Here is a 21,761-nt window from a genome sequence, read left to right as displayed (position 1 = left end):
ATCACAAAACCCATCTTCAGCCTAAAAAGTGAAGTTTTGAGTGCTCACTTCGGCAGCACATATACTAAAAGTGAAGTTTTGGGTCAGAAAAATCCTTACATTCATTAAGACTGGTTTCACCAATAATTCATAAAAATTTATATCAACAAACTTCCTTCTATTTACTATCAAATAATTTAAAATATTTAACCTCAACAGAATCCCCATTGATACTTCTCCATAGTTACAATTCTATTAACCATTTAGTAAGTTCCAATAAACTTCAAATAGAACTTGATACCACTATATCAGCAAACTGTTACCTTAACATTGTGAAAATGTAACGAGGGCTTGCAGCATCTTTGCCACCATGTAGCCGAGTTCCAAACTGACCAATAGGCTGAAGCAAGTTAATGTTGTTACTTCCCACAAAGTTCTGAGCCAAATTCACAATAGTCATCATCAATGCTTGCTATAGAATAGAAACAGAACATAATATTAATGTTCTAAACTTTAATTCGCTGTAAGTATTCCCTAATTTTAATTAAAATCCAAACTCAATTCTTTTACATTTTCAAAGACCTTATAAAAGAAAAAATACTTCATTATGCTTCATTGTCATTCTTCATGTCTGTAAGCATAGTTCTCAATTGATTCCAAATTTAATTCTTACTTCTCCATGATGATAAGCAGACATCTCAGCAACAGATCCAGCCAACTGGGCAACTTTTACTTCACGTTTGTCATTCCTTTTGAAACAGGTAAATAAAACTTTTCGTTGGCCTGGTTTAAAGCCTATTTAAAAAAAATAATCCTCTTTTAAAAATATTACCGAAAATATAGTTGTAATGTTTCTTTTAGTGACAAAAATGTCCTATATATTCAAGAAAGAAAAGGAAAGATAGAGTTTGTTTTTGAAAAAGTACTGACTAAAAATAATTGAGATTCTATAACAAAGTGGAATATAAACTAACATGTTTTGATATCATTTCAATCTATTCCAAAAATGAAGTACCAATTGAAAGACCACCTTTTGGTCTTAAACTGCTCAGTAGCACTAAGCTTCTTTCATAGGAAATGCCAAACACCCACATATCCAAAATGGCAGTTGTAATTAAAGGAGCACCAAACCATCAATAAGTCTGAAACTATTATTCGAGTATCCCAAATCAGGATAGCCCTTACAAATGAGAGATGTATGTGGTAGTTAAGAATGCAGGGTTTAGATTCTTACTAATCTGAATACTCTTCTTAACTAGGCCATTTATCATGTGCCTTTGCACAAATTACTAACCCAGTAAACTCAGTGTCCTCATCAGTGTACTAAAAATAATTACCTTCCTAATAGGGTGATCATAAGGATTACATTAAGATAATGCAAGCAAAGCTCTCTGCTTCCTTATCATTCTTCTTGTTCTAGACCAATGAGCACAATAACAAATTTTCAGTATATGCTAGCTATCATCATCATCATCATCATGGGCCCGAAGCATTGTAGAAACAAGAGGATAATAAACATGGTCCCTTTCCTTCAGAATTTTATAATCTAACTGAGAAGGCAAAATTAACACAAATAAAATAATAGGCACAAAATTACTGACACAGTTTAGGCATCTGAGACCAGTTTAGACTAAAATTGTTAGGGAAGACGTCATAGAAGGGATATAACTTAAAGCTAGAACTAGATGGACAGGTACAATCATCTGCTATTAGTTGAAAAACCAAGGAACACAAAGATCAACTAACTTGCTAAAAGTTATATAATGAAAATTAACAAGTGCTAGATAGAAGACCAAAATGTGCCGAAACTGGTTTGGCTCAGTGGATGGACCGTCGGCCTGCAGACTGAAGGGTCCCAGGTTCAATTCCGGTCAAGGGCATGTTCCTGGGTTGTGGGCACATCCCCAATAGGGGGTGTGCAGGAGGCAGCTGATCGATGTTTCTCTCTCATTGATGTTTCTAACTCTCTATCTCTCTCCCTTCCTCTCTGTAAAAAATCAATAAAATATATATTTTTTAAAAAAAGACCAAAATGTGCTCTAATCACAAGGTAGTTTATAAAGTTTTATTTTGTTAAGTAAAATAAGTTAAAGTATTGAAATCTAAAGGCGTTTTTAAAATGTAGTCTCTGATAAATATTTTAGAACTTATCAAAATCCCATTTTACTATTTATTTTAGGAAGTCTGCAATCAACTTGGGTCAAGGGCTTTTAAAATTTGCCATAAGTTAATTCTCCTGAAAAAATTCAAAAAGGGTTTTAAAATATTCAAATTAAGAAATATAAAATATTTCAGTCCTATGAAAATATTTCTAAAACAATTTATGGATTTTAAGATTTATTATTGAGATGACTTAAAGCATATGAAATTAAGTTATACTCAATAATGTACAAAAATGAGAAAAAATTTGAAATGACAGCTACTTACCATCAACAAGAGATGGTATAGACCTTTCATTGTCTGAGTTTGAGAAGAGAATCAATTCTTTGTTGATGAAATCATTGTATGTCAAATGCTTTGTTGCTGTGCCATATAAAAATTGCTAAGAAAAAAGTTATATAGTAATATTATCATTATGACTATATCAGTTTTAGTCTCTTTCTTCCCCCAGATCACCACTCCGTATGACTAACCTCTGGTAATCCATGTAACCTACGCTGTCTCCGATCTTCCATAAAATTTGTTAACCATTCTTTTCTGTCATCAATCTTCTTTTTACTGAATGCCTGAAAGATTCCAGGAAATTATTTCACATACTACAAAATAATTTCATTATAAAATTAAAAGTTATAAAGGCAAAAAACATTAATTTCTGGGAAATTTGGTTTTTCCAATATGCTTTTAATCAAAAATATACTTGAACAGAGGTTTTTCAATGAAAGAACTATGAAAACAGGGCATAATCAGGGGCATAGGTATGAGAAAAACACTAAAATTGATGAGTTTGGGCTTTAGAATTCAAAAGAGACTGATTGTAGAAAACCCAGACTGGGAAGAAAGGTATAGGAGGTAGGTGGATGGATATGAGAACAGACTTCTTAAAATTTGCTTTATTACCAACGTAATGGCAGCATCATCCTCAGGCCCAGCATATCTAAACAAGATGCGGTGCCTTTCCATATCAGCAAAATATTCCTTTGCTTCTTTAGCTGTACTGGTACCCAACCCTGCACAATTTAAAAAATAAAAATGAAAATAAGCGAGACAAAGACAAATACTGTATAATATCACTTAAATGTGGAAACCAAAAAAATGTAGAACTCAAAGAGAGAAGAGATGGTGGTTTTTAGAGGCTTGGGAAGTGGGGAAAAGTGAAATGTCTATCAAAGAATACAAACTTGCAGTTATAAGATGTTAACTTCTGGGGATCTAATGAACATCATGTTGCCTATTATTAACTAGAGGTCCAGTGCACAAAATTCATGCACAGGTAGGGTCCCTAGGCCTGGCTGGCGATCAGGGCTGATCAGGGCCTTCCTTCATTCCGCGCCCTCCCCCTCCCCGCCCCCCCCGGTGGTCAGCGCACATCATGGTGAGCAGTCGAACTCCTGGTCAGTTGAACTCCCGAGGGGACAATTTGCATATTAACCTTTTATTATATAGGATAGTGCTATACTGTATACTTGAAAATTGCTGAGAGTAGATGTTAAATGTCCTAAAAAAAGAAGGGTAACTATATGAGGTGATGGATATGTATATGTATATCAACTCATCATGTTGTATACCTTAAATACATAAATTTTTATTTGTCAGTTATATCTCAAAAAAGGTGAAAAATATTTTAAGTGAATCATGAACATCAATGGTTATTTAAAACCATTATGTGAAAAGCTAATGGATCAAACTGGCAACACCTGGACCAACTGATTAATTTTTGGGGAAAAAGAAAGACAAGCCATATATTACATGCCCCTAACATAAGTATACAACACCGCCTATTAAATGTTTTTGCTACATAAATCTAATCTTCATCTGATCGAGCCTCCAATGTATTACCAGTTATCATAGAATAAGGGGCAGAGAAACATGCTACATATTTAAGGAAACTATAGGAATGCTCAGCAAAATACAGAATGTAAAATTATACAGGACAAAAAAATCCAACTTTTTGAACAAATAAAGTACAAGAAAAAATATAAAAAGAGAAACAATACACTAAGATTTTAGAAACTTATCAACCAGACGTAATGTGTGAACCTTGTTTGGACATTGACTCAAAAAATAAACAAAACAAAACATTATAAACATTTGTTTTACAAGCAGGAGAATTTTAACACTGACTATTTTAAGTTATTAAAAAAAGATATGAAAATGGTATTAAGGACTTTTAAAAAAACTCTTTAAGTGATACATATTAAAGTATTATAGGATAATATCTGGAAATTATTCCAAACTAATAGGATGGCAATGAGAAGAGTTTAGATAAAACAAGATTGACCATGAAATGGTGATTGTTGAAGTACATAGGAAGTCCATTATACTATTCTTTATACTTTATAAAATTTTCCTTAACAATTATTTAAAAATCAGCAACAGCTAATTTTAAAGTCTAAAAGAGACAAAATTTCAAAATATTTTATAACACTTTAATAACATACATTTATGTCACTAGTTATTTTAAATTTTTTAAATATTTTAAAATACAAACCTTTGTAGTATTTTATTTTCCAGGCTTTCTGGTTTTCTATATGTTTTTTCCACTCATCAAATTCAGGAATACTGTAGAAGGAAAGTTCTTGCTTATTTTTGCTTGCCTTAAATTAATAAAAAAAAAAATTAGTTTTTCTGCTACCCTTTAAAAGCCAGGGGTCCTCAAACTACGGCCCGCGGGCCACATGCAAATACAAATATTGTATTTGTTCCCGTTTTGTTTTTTTACTTCAAAATAAGATATGTACAGTGTGCATACGAATTTGTTCATAGTTTTTTTTTTAAACTATAGTCCGGCCCTCCAACGGTCTGAGGGACAGTGAACTGGCCCCCTGTTTAAAAAGTTTGAGGACCCCTGCTTTAAGCAAACAGTATAAAAACATATTAATGTAAGTAGTACCTTTACAATTGGAGTAATGAACTCTTCAAGAAAACCATGCTTCAGAAGTGATGGCCAATTGTGGTGGATGAAATTAATAAGCAGGCCTTTTATGTGAGAACCATCTTGATCCTAAATAAATATCAGTAAAGAGAGCTATAATAGTTTTATGAAATATAATTACTTATATGATCAAATTTTTAAATATCTGAATGCAGCAAAGCAAAATTCCATTGAAATAGTTTAACCAGATATCACTAAAAGACGGATTTAAGAATGGAAAGACAATAAACATGGTTATAATGCAACTTCACTAGGCAATGTCCATGGAGAACAGGTATTCACAAGTCTTCTTTTGACATAAAAACTACTTAACACTATAAGCAGCTTTTTTAGTTGAAGATTTTTCTGTACAAATGCTTTTCATTAGAGGGCATAAGAGAAAAGCAGCTGGATACATATGAATTTCATACTTTTCAATTTTCTAGTTCTTCCCCAGTTACTGCCATTTTACTATTCAATCCTCCTAGTATTTGTGCATCAAAAATTAAGCATCATATAGAAATATTAATCATTATCCTATTTACTCTTTCATTTTCTTTCTAAGTACAGGTATGCTTCAACACCTTAATACTACAGTGTGTGTTCTACTCTTCTCACATTTATTATATTTTAAAACATTTTTATAATAACTAACCAAAAAAATGGTTACTCATAAATTAGACAATGTAAAATGTGCTTCACACAAACAGTGCCATTAAACAATGTTTTCTTCCCCATTGATGTACAATCACTTTCACTTGTACTATCTTGGAGTAAGTCTCATAAAACAAACATTGAAAGGACAATCTGAAAAAGATGAGTTTTAAATATGTGGCAATTTTTAAACTAACCTGATCAGTCATAATCATAATCTTTCCATAACGTAAAGTTTTCAGAGATTCTGCATCATCATAACTTTTCTTGTATTGTAGACCAACTATTTTAATAATATTATTTATTTCTGCATTTTCCATGATCTGTACATAAAGAAAAGGAATTGAAAGTATTTTACATTTAAAAATTCAATAATTTTAGTAAAGTATGAAAATGCCATATATGTGTATGTGTGTGTGTGTATATATATATATATATACACACATATATATGCAAACATATACCTGTTTATGAGAAGCTTCCCGTACGTTAAGAATTTTTCCCCTGAGTGGAAAGACTCCATATCTGTCTCGCCCAATCACACCTAGTCCAGACACAGCCAATGATTTCGCAGAGTCTCCCTCTGTTAGTATCAGTGTACACTCCAGGGAATGTTTGCCACCTAGAGAAATTTAGAAAGACATATACTCCACATTCCTCAATTTTACTAATGAGAAAAATGAAGCCAGAAAACTTAATAATCGCAATGATGATAGTGAAAGACTGTAACAATCATCTTACATTATGCTTAGAATAGTTTAAATGTTGTATACTTTATTGAATTCCTACCCCCTGAAAATCAGTAATATGTGGTGCATGTAGCAATTTTAATGAAGTGAAATTATACTCTGAACATAAAATCCTACTGTCTAACTGTATGTGGAAAATGAAAATATAACTGGACAAATAAAAACTTAAATATATATACATATATATATATATTTTAATCTAAATCTTACCAGCATCGTTTGCATCATCCAATTTAGGAATACCTTTGATTTTACTATACTTTACTGATGAACACTTCTTGTTCAGCTGAGTCTGAGCCTTAAATTTCACCCAGTTCAGGATACTTTCTACAATGCCACAATTAGAGGCCTAAAAATGAAAGCATAATGAATGATATACAAACAAGCCAGAAGTTCATACACTTACCTAAAATGAACGTAATACTTGTTACCCTATGCAGTTATAGGGCAAAACAATAACAATGATAATTGTTTGCACTAGTAAATTTTATTCTAACTACAGTAAAACTAACTCTGGCAGTTACTATACTGAAATATAAAAGCATGAAGAAAAGATTTTACTAGATATGAAAAAATTATATTCTAATAAACTCCATGAGAAATATACATAGCTTTTCTCACAAGTTCATTTTGCTAAAATTAACACAGTTAAGCTGATCCACCCTTGAATTTACCAGCTTGTAAATTCTGTTCACTGACATTTCTGATATCTGTCAATACAAAAATGTGAATCTTGAATTCACTATGACAAAAAATATTAACATAAAGGAAACATTAGGATAAATTCAAGAACTTATGAATAGTTCTTATTCTTTAAAAAGTTTGATAATGAGCATTTCAACATTGTAAATAGTGTGTCACTCAGCAGTTAATCAACATGTGACCACATGTTTACCAAAAAGAAAATAAAGTGAAGCAGCTCCAAGTGGAGTTATTTTTTTATCATCCTGGGTAGTTTGATTTTAGGTGTACAGAAGAGTTTTTTGGAATGTTTGAGATATAAAAGAGGTGAAGTATATTGCCAAATTTAAACTTAATCTTCCAAAAATGAAAAAGTAGAAAATCTAAAATCAAATCAGTTCAAAATGAGAACTTTTATGAGAGCACAAATTTGGGAAAGCATTAACATAAGGTCATTTGTATTCTGCATCGATTATGAACAGAATTAAAAGTACTATTTTCATAGGCCTTCAGCTATATTCTAAATTTGTTATTGTTTGTGAGAACCTACCTTTAAAATTCTGATAATGGAATTTGATAAGTATGTTACCACTACCACACTTATTCCTCCACCAAATTATAAATTTCCAAAGAAGAACTATCATTTATTCATCTTTACATTCCTAGTGCAAACATATTTAAAGGAACTTTATATATGTTTATTAATATGTTTTTGAGGGTACTGCTGAATAAGGGAACTGAGGCAAATCTTACTTATAAATAACAGATTATGAGAGGCTATTAGCAGTCGCAAATCTTGGTTATAAATCTAAGATTCATTATTTATTTGTATTCTCACCTTATATCAGAAAGGTTAAAGCAGCCTAAATAATTATGTGCTAAGTAAAATAATTTTAAAATATGTAGAATATAAAAAATTCTGTTATACATATGTTATCACAATTTTTAAAAAAAACAACTACACAATAGTAAATATCTAAACATAAAGTTGAAATGAATAAAAAGATTGAAATCAGAAGTCCTAACAGGACCTGAACACCTATTGGGGGAATATCTGGCTTTATAATGACCAAAGCAAAGCTACAAACACAATTAATTAAAAGATTACCTATTTCAATTCTTGGCAAAATAACCAATTGTTTAACAAAATAAAGTTTACCCTTTGAAGTTTACAGAATTAAGTGTATTAGTTTGTAGTATATGCCTATATCTAGTTAATATAAGAAACTAATCACAAATAAAATAAAGAAAACTACTTAACTTTCAATAAAAACACACTGAAAAATAATACAAGTTTTACTCACTGCTTTGAAAAATTTTTCTGACAGTTGGCATTTGGACCCAAAACTTTTGGGTTGCAAAGTCATGTTTTCCTTAGTCTGAGAATCAAAAGTTGGGTTTTCGATAAGGCAATTAATAAAAACCCATATATGGTTTTTTACCTGTTGAAAACATACCAAAAAAATAAGTCAACATCAGAACTGGTACTATTTACTACTTCAACAGAATACTACAGCATCACTTACTTGAAATGGTTTCACTGATACACCAGCTTTGTTCTTTTTCTTGACTACTTCGATCAGTTTACCAACAACTTGATCTACTACATAATCCACATGCCGTCCACCCTAAAAAGAAAAAAAAATACAAAATCTTCTATAGTAAGGTAGCAAAATACTTACATATTCCTTTTTTCTAAAATGAGTGTTTATCTTTACAACTTTGTGCAGTCAGTATTATTAAACCCATTTTCCAGAGTAGTAATATGAGTGTCAGAATAGCAGAGTTGGGATTTAAAAAATAAGGTCTCTTTGGCCATATAATCAATTAGCCAATTTTATACAAAGCAAAAACAATTTAAAAAAAAAAACTGACATGGAAGTGAGAATGAATACTGGGGGTGATAAATGACACAATAGTTAAACTTAGGGACTGTGGCAAGCATTACCAGTTGTCCATGCAATATCCATTTCCTCATTTTACTTTATTGACAAATCCAAATTTGTTTTTAACTGGCAACATGCCCAATTACAAAGATTCTCCAATCTGGACTCCTTGCAGCTAGAGGTACCCACATGACACGGTTCTAGCCAAAGATGTTAGGAGAGGTCTACTGGATGGGGCTTCCGGAAAAACTATTCTGTTATACATATGTTATCACAATTTAAAAAGGGAGAAATTTAGTTGGCATATGCATTTTCCCAACCTAATTCTCTCTCCCTAGGACTTAGAAATGAGGCATGGAAGTGCAGCAGGCAACTTAAAAGGCATGAGAAAAAAAGCCATATGCTAAAGGTGGCAGGAAAGAAAGCCAGGGAAAGCATAGGTCCCTAATGACACTATGGAGTCATAGTACTGAATTAAGACTGCCTACCCTTGGTTCTTAGATATGAGAGGAAAAGTAAAACTTTTACATGTTTACATTAGGTTTCTATTACATATAATAAAATAAAATCATAATGAATGCAGGATTTTTGTTGACTAGAGAAAGTGATAACTAGATTATTAAAAAATTGAACATTAAAAATGTTAAAACCTGAAGAAGAGTGACAAAGTGATAAAACAGTACTTTAGGTTATTCTAGGGATACATGTTTGTTTGTATTGCATAATAATACTTTACTCTGGTCATGGATAGATGCTTTTAAATAGGAAGAATTTCATTGATTTTTTAAATCAAAAAACCTAAAGAAGAGGGTTTAAACTCCATAGAATGACCATCCTAAACATACTCATCTCCTATTAGTCTTTCTTCTACATCTTAAACTCAGAACACAGTATAAGGAATTTATCATTGTAAATTTCATAAAATATAAATGTAGTCAACTTTAAACATTAATAGTATAAACTTATTTCTCAATGGATGTTAAATTATAAGACAGCTATTTTACAGAAAATAAACTTTCATTTTCATAAGTCAATTCTGATTTCACCAAAGCAGATTTGGAGTGGTTTTTTTGCTGTTGTTGTTATTGATCTTGTTGTTTTTAATGAAGCATTGTTCTACCACTTACTTAGAAATAAAAGATAATTAACATATTATACTTACTTTTGTTGTTGCAATGCTATTTACAAAGCTTATTTGCTGGAATCCTTTTTCACTCAATGTAAGACAAACATCCCATCTTTCATTTGCAAGTTCATGAATAACTTTCAGGGCCACTCCAGTTTCATCCAATTTGTCTTTCACATAAAGATCTACATAACTGCGAAATCCATTTACCTATTAATTTGAAAAACAATAACAATAAACAATCTAATATTGGCAGCTCAACTAGGTGAATGCCATCCGGTACTCTCAAACTTTCATTTCCCTTACTTCACAACAGCTTATGTGGCAGATCCAAACCTTCATGACTTTCCCCTATTCTACTCCTTGATCCCTATCCTCAAAAAAAATCAATTAATTCTCTATTTACTTGATAAAGAAAGGTTATGAATGGATAGCTGAACTGGTAAATTATTATAAAATCTTTCAAAAGTTTAAGTTTTTTAAAATAACAAAGTAGACTTCCACTTTGAGTTCAGACATGGAAGAGGGCTGGAAAAAAAGAAAAAGAATAAGCTTGTGCCCTTATAAAGAACTGGTCAGACAAACTGATATTTTATAAACCCTCAAAAAATTGAGATCACAGACCATCTGGCCATCCTGAGCCTGAAGAGAGTTAGGAGTCTGTAGGAGACACAGAACTGAAACATTTGCTTAACTAGGGCAGAAGCTGCCTGCTGTCATATAAGCCAGAAGGAACATTAAACCAGAAATTTTGACAAATTGCTATAGGACAAGTGTGGACTAGTATGTGTGTGTGAATCCCCTGAGGGCTATATTATAAAGGGTTCCTACTCTTTTGCAGGCTTTTCCTCCAGGAACACCCACAAATTCTCACAGGAAAGAGAGAATCTAAAAAAAAAAAGTTCCCCCAATGGTGCTAGCTAGGGGAGGAAAGCAGGAACCACTGGGAATTCCACCCAGACCATTTCCCTTACCAATAAAACCTTAATTTGCCAGGGGAAGGATACTGCTAGAGAGCATTGGCAAAATATCACTGTAGCTGGAATGAAGTCATTCTGCCCTGCCTTACCCCATCCCACCCCTTAATCATTTAAGTTTTGGTTTTTTAAAGGCATTCTGCAGAGCAGGAAGCCTCAAGAATACTGAATGAGAATACTGACAGATACCTGCTGCAACTAGGGAAAAGAATAGAGGGCAAAGGAAAAATCTCTGCCTCTAGAAGAGGAATAGACATATTTGTAACGGCTAAATACACAGGCCATTGTGTACTCCAATCTGAAACTTTATCAGACATAAGTAACCTACTACCATGCTAACAGGCCTCCAATAATAATAGTGGGTTTCAGCTGGCAGAGCTATAAGAGACAGAGCCTCCTTGAGGGGCAGCTCAAAAGGAAGGCCCAAATCAAAGAGAAAAAAACAAGAACAAGGAAGAATTTGAAATCTCTGTTGCTTATAGCAACAACAAACCTCAACACCAGTAACTACAACAACAAACTGCAAACACATCCCATTTCCTATATAAATTAACATAAATCCTCATACTAAAGCTTATTCACTCCATATCTACACTATACAACATAGCTGTTTTTCTACAAAAACTTATAAGGCATGCCAAAAGGCAAGAAAAAACAATCTGAAAAGGTAAAGCAATCACCAGAATCAAACTCAGATTATGTCACAGGTATTTTAACTACCAGATAGGGCATTTAAAATAACTATGATTCATATGTTAAAGGCTCTAATGGAGAAGGGTAGGCAACATGCAACTTTAGCAGAGAGATGGATGCTGTAAGGAAGTATCAAATGGAAATGCCAGGAATTAAAAACAGAAGACATAGAGAATGCCTTCAGCAGGCTCATCGTAAACTTGACACAATAAAGAAAAAAATCATTAAAATTAAGAGGGCATAAAGTAATTAAAATACCACTTCATCTTAAAAAAATAGGGCAATAGAACTTAAAAAACTGAAACACAAAGAAAAAGAATGAAGAAAGCAGAGCAAAACATCCAAGAGCTTAGAACAATACCAAGTAGTATAACATGTGCATAAATGAAATACCAGAAGAAAACGAAAAAACAGCACAAAAGAAATATTGGGAGAAATAATGGCCAAAATTTTCCAAGATCAGTAACAGACAATAAACACCAAACGAAATAAATGCAAACACACACACACACACACACAAACCCATATACACACCTAAGCATATCATACTCAAAGAAAACAAAGACAAAGAGAAAATCTTCAAGGCAGCCAGAGGAAAATGAAACACCTTACCAACAGAGGAAGAAGGATATGAACTACAGCAGACTTCTCATCAGAAACCATGCAAGCAAGAAGACAACAGAGTGACATCTTTAAGTATTGAAAGAAAAAGAAATGTCAACCCCAAATTCTGTATCCTGTGAAATTTCTATTGTCTTTGAAAGTGAAGGGAAACAAAAACTCTCAGACAAACATAACCTGAGAGAACTTATTACCAGCAAAAATGCCCTACAAAAATGCTAAAGGAAGATCACCAGGCAAAAGGAATGTGATTAAAATCAGAAACTTAAATCTACGCCAAGAAATTAAGAGCACTGGAAATGGAGTGAATGTAGGTATTATTTTTAATTTCTCTAAGAGATAACTGAATGCTTAAAGCATTAACAATGACGTCACTAACTGTGAAAATTTTCTGCAATCATTTTCTCAAATGTTTCTTCTGCCTCGTTGTCATTCTTCTGGTATTTATAGCATGTGTAAAAATGAAATGTATGATGGTAATGACACAAGAAATGGGAGGAAGATTCTGAAGATACACTGTTAGAAAGTCCTTTCACTAAACATTAAGTGATCAATTATTTGAGGGTAGACTCAAAGTATTTACAAATGAAATTGTAAAACCTAGGGCAAACACTAAAAAAGTTTTAAAAAGATGTATAACTAAACAGAGGTGATAAAATGGAATCATTAAAAAATGCTCAATTAAAACCAGAGAAGGTTGAATAAAAGGAATTAAGAAACAAAGAACAAATACAATGAATAGAAAACAGCTAGCAAGATGTTTTAATCCAAATATATCAATAATCAGTTTAAATTGAATCACTGAAATATACCAGTTAAAAGAAAAAGGTAATGATATTAGATTTTAAAACTATAAGATATCTACAAAATAACAAAGCATTAACTATTTTAGAAGATACTTACAGGCAATTTCTTTCCATTAAACATGACCTTGACCCCTTTGCATGAACCAGCCAAATCATAAGCTCTTCTGGTCATGAGGGCCACAATATCCTTGTCAAGTTTTTCCATCTTAAATTTGGACAGATCTGGTTGGAATGTTATGCATGTGTAATCTTCACCATCAAAATGTTTAATTTTGGCTTCAGATGTCTTCATCATATTATTCATCCATGTCTTTAAAAGAAAATACATTCAAATATTTCTATGTTTCTATATTTTATAATACGTAAAGACTCAGCTCATGAAATACAATTACCACAACTATATACATTTTTCAGCCCATCAACAAACCTAACAAATCTTTGAGCCTGATATTAAAGATTAAAAATTTTTAAATATTATTATAACAATCTCATGTTGAAAATAACCAAAATAAATTGCACAACTTGATACATAGTTAATAAAATATCCTAAGTTTTTCATCACGACTATATAGAATTTTACAAAAATAAGGTATTATGCTTGACTGAGAAATTTATTTACCTTATGTAAAATTGCACTCTATTTTCAAAGGCATACAAGAGTAAAATAAAATTTTAAAATATTAATTTCATGAGTAACTAGAGGCCCAATGCACAAGATTCATGCAAGAGTAGGCCTTCCCTCCCCGAGCTGCTGGCACCAGCTTCCCTCTGGCACCCAGGATCCAGGCTTCCCTCATAGCCCCAGCTTCGTCCGGAAGGTCGTCCAGAAGGACATCCGGTCTAATTAGCATATTACGCTTTTATTATTATAGATGAGGAAGTTTTAAACATCCAAAGTGGATATATTTCAATTACCTTTGAAGTTCAGGGCATTTTCACTAAAGCTTTACAATGTTCAAAGAAAAGTCTGTTAAAACATTTTATTTTAAGGGAATAGGAGAAAGACAGGCTTATATAAAATCTCCCAGACATTCTAAAGTCTTTTACACTATGATGACATGCTTAACACTTAAGAGTGTGTGTGTGTGTGTGTGTGTGTGTGATTGCAATTTACCTAAGGTATTATCTTAGCAAAGCAACAAAGCATGATTATTTTTAAAAAGCAATTAGATACATATTTATCATACCTGTTTAAAACTATGTTTGTATTCTTTGCAAGCAGTTTCTACTGTAAACTTTGTACTGAAAATATTACAAAGTTTTGCACCATAACCATTTCGACCACCTGTAAGAACAATTAAATGTGAAAGGTTTAAAGAAAATGATGTTAAAGAACTTTAACTTACCTACCAAAGGACAGGTCTGTTGCAGTGAGTTTTACTTACTGCACTACCTTAACTATCATCAACTGAATAGTTCAGAATACAAACTTTTTCATTTAAAGAAAATTACAATTAAAATTTAGCATATATATAATTAAAGTATGTATTTTGTACATTCATTATCTTCATCAAACTTTTCTAAAGTAAGCTTGGTTATCTCCTATAATCCAGTAAATATATGAGTATGAAATTTAAACTTTCTATTGAAGTCACTTCTCTATTACAAATTTTTAGTCTTTGGTTTTAAACACACAAAAGAAAACAGTATCAACCTACTCGGTTAACATAATAAGACAACATTTGGTTGGTCAAAGCATTTTCAACTCTATTTACAGAGTCTAATTTTCAATCTTCACTCTCTTAAAGAAAACAGTTTAAAAGTAATTTAACTGATACCAAAAGACATAGTGTTTATGCAATACCAAGCTCTCATATATAGGAATCACACATCTTACTTTCATCAGTAATTCAAAACTCAATCTGTCATCCTGGTTAGAGTTTCGGGAATTCTAACATAAATCAATGTACTATAAATTAAGCTTTCAAAGTATCTGGCAGGGTATAATCAAGATAATACTTATACAGGATAGTTTTTCATAGATATTAATTCTGAAAAGAATTTTTCTCACAACAAAACTACACAGGTTTCCTCTTCTGTAATATTTTATATAGGAATAATAAGAGCTTTATGTTGAGAGCAATATTTTTTAATAAAATATCTAGCCAGCCATTTAGACTTTCTTTACCTGTTACTTTTTTCTCATCATCGTCATAGTTACTGGATGTTAAAAGCTGTCCAAAAATTAATGCAGGAACATAAACCTTCTCTACTTTATGTTCTACTACTGGAATGCCTTTCCCATTATTCCAAATGCTTATAATGTTAGATTCACTGTAAATAAACAAACAGAGATTAGGGCTTAAATAGTTTAAAAACATTTATTTCCATCAAAAGTAAAGTAATACAGAATAGCCCCAACCAGTATCGTTAGTGGATAGAGCAGCGGCCATGGACTGAAGAGTCCCAGATTCAATTCCGGTCAAGGGCACATACCTCGGCTGCAGGCTCATCCCCAGCCCTGGTCGAGGCCCATGGAAGGCAACCAATTGATGTGTCTCTTTCACATCAATGTTTCTCTCTCTGTTTCTCCCCTTCCTTTCCACTCTCTCTAAAAATCGATGGAAAAATATCCTCAGATGAGGATTAACAAAAAAAAGAAAAAAAAACAGAATAAACCTGATTATGAGCAAAACATCAGTCATTACTAATTGAAAGACACTCACTCATCTTTCCAGAACATACTTACTGAGGACACACATTTGTATCCCTGAAGTTATAACTCTAATTAGGATCACTAAGATCTGCAAGTAACAGTGCAAAATTTCTCAGGAAAAGAAGCTCTTCTCCAAAAAAAACAGTAAAAAGCAGTGAAGCTTTTACCGTAAGAGGTCAGCCAGAGATTCCGTTTCTTTTAACACTAGAGGCCCGATGCATGAGATTTGTGCCCTGGGGTTCCCTCAGCCCAACCTGTGCCCTCTTGCAGTCCGGGACCCCTGGGGAGACATCCCTCTTGCAGTCCGGGGCTCTCGCAGTCAAGACCCCTGGCTCCTTACCACACGCCTGCAGCAGAGGTGGGAGAGGCTCCCGCCACCGCTCCTGCGCTCTCCAGCCCTCAGCCTGGTTCTGGCTGAGCAGTGCTCCCCCTTTGGGAGAGCACTGACCAACAGGGGTCAGCTTCTGCATTGAGTGTCTGCCCCCTGGTGGTCAGTGCACATCATAGCGACCAGTTTTCTGCCATTCAGTCAATTTGTGTATTACACTTTTATATAGGATATAGGATAAATTAGCCATGATCTTCCTGCTTCATTCTACCAGTATACCACTTGTAAACCACAAGCTCTGAAAAGCCAGCAGCCATAGTCATTTTCATTTTATACCTAACTACTGTAGCTGTACAGATGAAAATAGGATGGGCAGCTTGAACTGTATTCCATTCTGTTGCTAAATATTAGAAAGCTGTTTGTATTGTGGCAATCATTGTCATAAACTAATTTTAGTGGTTTTATAATATGTAGATATTACCAATTTTAGGTCTTTTTAGATTTTTCTATCACAAAAAACTATACATTTTAGCCCTGAATTGTATAGATAGAATAGAGCAGTAATGGCGAACCTGTTGAGCTCAGCGTGTCAGCATTTTGAAAAACCCTTACTTAACTCTGGTGCCGTGTCACATATAGAAATTTTTTGATATTTGCAACCATAGTAAAACAAAGACTTATATTTTTGATATGTATTTTAAATATTTAAATGTGATTTAACAAAGAAAAATCAACCAAAAAAAATGAGTTCGCGTGTCACCTCTGACACGCATGTCACAGGTTCACCATCACTGGAATAGAGGATCCTATAGCTAACAAAAGCTCATACAGGCAATAGTCCTGATGGAAAATTTTGCCACCCTGTTTTCTTGTGTCTTGTCGTTTTTTTAATGTTTCATTGGTTTCAGAGAGAAAAGGGGAGAGCGAGAGAGACACAGAAACATCAATGATGAGAATCATTGATTGGCTGACTGCTGCCTCCCATATGCCCCCTACTGAGGATCAAACCTGCAACCTGGCATGTGCCCCCACCAGTAATAGAACCATGACCTCCTGGTTCATGGGTTGACACTCAACCACGGAGCCACACCAGCCGGGCAGCCTACCCTGTTGTTTTGAGTAGCATATACTATGATTCCTTTACCCATGTAAGATCCAAATTTGCAAAAAAAACTATCTTCATAATCAACACTGACAATTGGCTTTTTAAAAAAGCTACCGTTTGCCAATCTGAGTCAGAATTATTCACTGTGTCATGTATATATACATAACTTCATCTCTTAATAGTTATTAGAAATTATTGTAACTTAAAAAATCTATATATATAAAAGCCTAAGCAACTGTTCGACCAGTAGCTATGACGCGCACTGACCACCAGGGGGCAGATGCTCAATGCACCGGCATGGAAACATAGAACAGGCTGATAAATCTCAGAGGGAAGGGAGGAGAGGGGAGGGCAGGAAGGGACTAACCAAAGATCTTATACACATACTAGAGGTCCAGTGCATAGATTCGTGCACCATTGGGGTCTGCAGGGATCGGGCTGAAACCTGTCCAGTGCACATGCACAAGTGGGGTCCCTCAGCCTCGCCTGTGGAGATCAGGCCAAAACCAGCAGTCCGATATCCCCAAAGGGGTCCCAGATTGCAAGAGGGCTCAGGCCAGCCCGAGGGAACCCACCAGTGCACGAATCCATGCACCAGGGCTCTATTGTTGTTATAAAAGCCAAATTGAAATTCAAAGATTCAAGAGGAAATTAAATAAATAAGTAAATCACAAAAACTAAAATTTTGTATCATTTTTTAAAATTAATTTTTGGAGATAGAGGGGGAGCTACATGAGCCAGAAACATCGATCAGTTGCCTCCCATATGCGCCCTGACCGAGGATCGAACCTGCAACCTACATATGTGCTCTGACAGGGAATTTAACCTGCCACCTTTTATTGTACAGAAGACACTCCAACCAACGGAGCCATCTGGCCAGGGCTTGATATATTTCAATTAAGAGCAGAGAAAATAAACTTTAAATAAAGCTTGACGGAGTCGCTCATTTAGTTGGTTAGAGCACCATCACATGCACCAAAAGATTGCCGATTTGATTCCTGGTCAAGGCACATAACTAGGTTGTAGTTCGATCCCCAGTTGGGGTACTTATGAAAAGCAACCGAACCCTGGCTGGTATGGGTCAGTGGCTAAAGCGTCGACCTGCAGACTGAAGGGTCCCAGGTTTGATTCCCAGTCAGGGCACATGCCCAGGCTGTGGGCTCAACCCCCAATAGGGGGTGTGCAGGAGGCAGCCTATCATTGATTCTCCCTCATTGATGTTTTTATCTCTCTCTCCCACCCTCTCTGAAATCAATAAACATATTTTAAAAAGAAAAAGAAAGAAAAGCAACCAATTTCTGTTTCTCTCTCACCTAAATGTTTCTCTCTCTTTCTCTTCCTCCTTCTCTCTCTCAAATAAAATTTAAAAAACATATATCCTCTTGTGAGGATTTAAAAAAGATATAGAATCTCAAAAAACTTCATTATTTTCAGTCCTCAAAAACAATACCATCATGGTGCGATCTAATTAGCTGAACAACTGGCATATATTTTATTATACCAGCAGTTCCTAATTTACAAGTGATTTTATAAATAATGAAAAAATCCAAATGCAGGTCATGAAAAGTAAATTTACTTATAATGTAACTGGAATAATACTGGCAATAGCCCAAGCATTGGGTCCCAAAGCAAAGTTAAGAAGTGAGTAATTACTCCAGCAGCTGAAACAGCAACCACAGCATCAAGGAGGAAGAAAAATGATCTCCAAGAGCTCACATAAGAAAGTGCTTTGGGGAAAAAAATCATGAATGAGAGAAGAAACTATAAAAGTAAAACATTCTAGCTAAAAAAAAAAAAAAGCAAAATTTGCAAGGTCTCAAGCAATAGGGAAACTAAGGAGTACTAATTGCATACATTATTCTTGAGGAATATTAATAAGTTGGGGACTATCTGCATAAAACAACATAGCATAAAAAATTAAACTTGAAATATACTTACGGATCAATAGAAACTTTAATACAGGTCATGTTCTTATCCCTCTGTTTATTGTCAGCTGCATTAACTACAAAATTAAATAGCCAATGAGTAATGAAATATGCAGTATACAAATAAATACATGGATACAACTGCATGTGCATCGAACTTAATATAAACATTTACATATGGTAATATTTAATAAAAATAATTACTGATAATATCTAATATAAAACCTTATTTTCTAAATAATATTGTTAAATTTTATAGCATACCAAATTACTGTCATGTCTTCTATTACAAAACAAGGAAGGGAGAAAATTTTGTATTATATAAAAACAAATTAAATAAGAGCAAACATCTGCAGTTTACAATCCCCTACTCCAGATCTAACAGCATAAAATTATTTTTTTTAAATATATTTTATTGATTTTTCACAGAGAGGAAGGGAGAGAGATAGAGAGTTAGAAACATCGATGAGAGAGAAACATCGATCAGCTGCCTCTTGTACATCTCCCACTGGGGATGTGCCCGCAACCCAGGTACATGCCCTAGACCGGAATCGAACCTGGGACCTTTCAGTCCGCAGGCCGACACTCTATCCACTGAGCCAAACCGGTTTCGGCTAACAGCATAAAATTAGATTTAATTATATTTTATCTTGGTAACAAATAACTACTTTCTCTTGCTCATCAATAAACTAGTGATTTTATAGACAGATTGAGCTAAAACCAATCAGTTGTTTTTTTAATAACAAGGGCAAAGTCTTTAGCATCCTCAGAAATCTCTAAATCCTATGCACTATAATTGATAATAATATATTTGTATACATTAACCACTGTTTCGGTAAATTTGAACACAAGCTGGCTGTCAAATTAAACTTCAATTATAGAAGGAATATGTTCCTAACTAAATACCTAAAAGTAAAACTGGATGTAGAGTTGGGAGACAATAGTGAAAGAAACAAAACTTAAGTAACTGGTTTTACTCTCCTATCCTCTTCCCAAAGACCCTCTGGAAGAAGCTCAGACCCAGGCAACCCTGTTATCTAGGAAATCTCAATTGGCACTGATAAGGAGGCAGAGCACAGTCTCTACAAAGTCCTTGGCTAAAAACATATCCCAAGTGCAGGCATCCCCTAGGAGTCAATTAGACTATGCATTTCACTGTGATTTGATTAATGACATGATTTGGAGAGAAAAGAGATAATTCAGAACAAAGGTTGTTAAACTTTACTGCCCAACAGGAATACTGAATTTGTTGGTGAAAACTTTTTACCTCAAACTCACTGAATCTGCAAGGTGCAGGCCCTATAATCTCTACTTTAATATGCCCCCAGGTGACTGGGATTTAAGGAACTCCCAGATTATTGCATATCCAGGACCACAGACCAATTTTGGGATTACTAATTAAATATAATACATCCATTTTACAAATGAACAATTAAAACACAAAGATATGATAAGCAGATATTACAGCAAGTTATTTAAATTTTCTGAAGAATACTTATATTCAGCATAAAAAAGATTTGCCTTTAAAATTTATAAATCTGGCCTTATATAGGGACATTATAAAGACATCAGTAGAAACAGCTGCATCAAATCTTAAGCAAGTACTCACCCAAGATTTCATCAAAGATCTTGTATAAACCTGGCACAAAGGTAACTTCTCTGCAATTCATTCCTACATCTTCATCATACACCCACATTAGCTGTGTTGAGAAAAATTCAATAGGACTTATGAAGTAAAAAGTGTTTACCATCAATTTTATAGTATAAACCCGCATTTGTCATTTATATTGTAAGAACATAGACCTCCAAAGTAAATATCAAGAACAAAATAACATATACTACTTCAGTTACAATGTCATTATATTTACAATTAATTTAATAACCTCAAAATTGAAAATTATTCATTTTGTAGCATATGTATCTTATTCATAAAAGTTAGCTTTAATATAAGGCACCAAGAATTGTTATAAATAGTATTTAAATAAAATAGAAAGAAAATGGAAATATCTTACATTTACTTTACACTTTCACTTCAAGCTATGTATTTTCCTATTGTATAAGGAGCCCAAAGTAAAATAATATGAACACAGCATGACTTTGGTATCAAAGAGATCTAGCTTTGAATCCTAGCTCTTACTAGTTGTAGATCTGAGAAAGGTACTTCATTTAAACTTCAGTGTCCTCATCTATAAAATAGAGATAACAGCACCTTCTTCCCAAAATTGTTAAAATCAAACAAGATAATGTGTAAACCAAGTCCATAGTAAGCATTAAGTCATTAGTGTGCATGTATGAATTCTAGAACTTAAAGCAGTGGTTCTTAACCTTCCTAATGCCACGACCCTTTAATACAGTTCCTCATGTTGTGGTAACCCCCAACCATAAAATTATTTTCATTGCTACTTTATAACTGTAATTTTGCTACTGTTATGAATCGTAATATAAATATCTGATATGCAGGATGTATTTTCATTGTTACAAATTGAACATAATTAAAGCATAGT

General features: G+C 33.6%; 1 protein-coding gene across 1 annotated transcript in view; it reads right to left on the bottom strand.

Moving 5' to 3' along the window:
* TOP2B (topoisomerase (DNA) II beta) overlaps positions 1-21,761 on the bottom strand; it is a 55,781-nt gene that overhangs the window by 22,233 nt on the left and 11,787 nt on the right. Inside the window, exons 3-16 of the mRNA XM_006754667.1 lie at positions 20,867-20,957; positions 19,271-19,334; positions 15,372-15,517; positions 14,431-14,528; positions 13,341-13,553; positions 10,183-10,356; positions 8,661-8,762; positions 6,664-6,802; positions 6,169-6,326; positions 5,902-6,027; positions 4,628-4,733; positions 3,037-3,146; positions 2,613-2,705; positions 303-451 (exon numbers count right to left, since the gene is read on the bottom strand). Of these exons, the coding sequence (XP_006754730.1) occupies positions 303-451; positions 2,613-2,705; positions 3,037-3,146; positions 4,628-4,733; positions 5,902-6,027; positions 6,169-6,326; positions 6,664-6,802; positions 8,661-8,762; positions 10,183-10,356; positions 13,341-13,553; positions 14,431-14,528; positions 15,372-15,517; positions 19,271-19,334; positions 20,867-20,957 (1,769 nt within the window). The remainder of the gene's footprint in view (positions 1-302; positions 452-2,612; positions 2,706-3,036; positions 3,147-4,627; positions 4,734-5,901; positions 6,028-6,168; positions 6,327-6,663; positions 6,803-8,660; positions 8,763-10,182; positions 10,357-13,340; positions 13,554-14,430; positions 14,529-15,371; positions 15,518-19,270; positions 19,335-20,866; positions 20,958-21,761) is intronic.

This window comes from Myotis davidii, unplaced genomic scaffold, assembly GCF_000327345.1.
Source record: "Myotis davidii unplaced genomic scaffold, ASM32734v1 scaffold192, whole genome shotgun sequence".
Classification (NCBI taxonomy): domain Eukaryota; kingdom Metazoa; phylum Chordata; class Mammalia; order Chiroptera; family Vespertilionidae; genus Myotis; species Myotis davidii.
The sequence above is the reverse complement of the archived record's forward strand: the minus strand, read 5'-3'. Positions and strand labels throughout refer to the sequence as shown.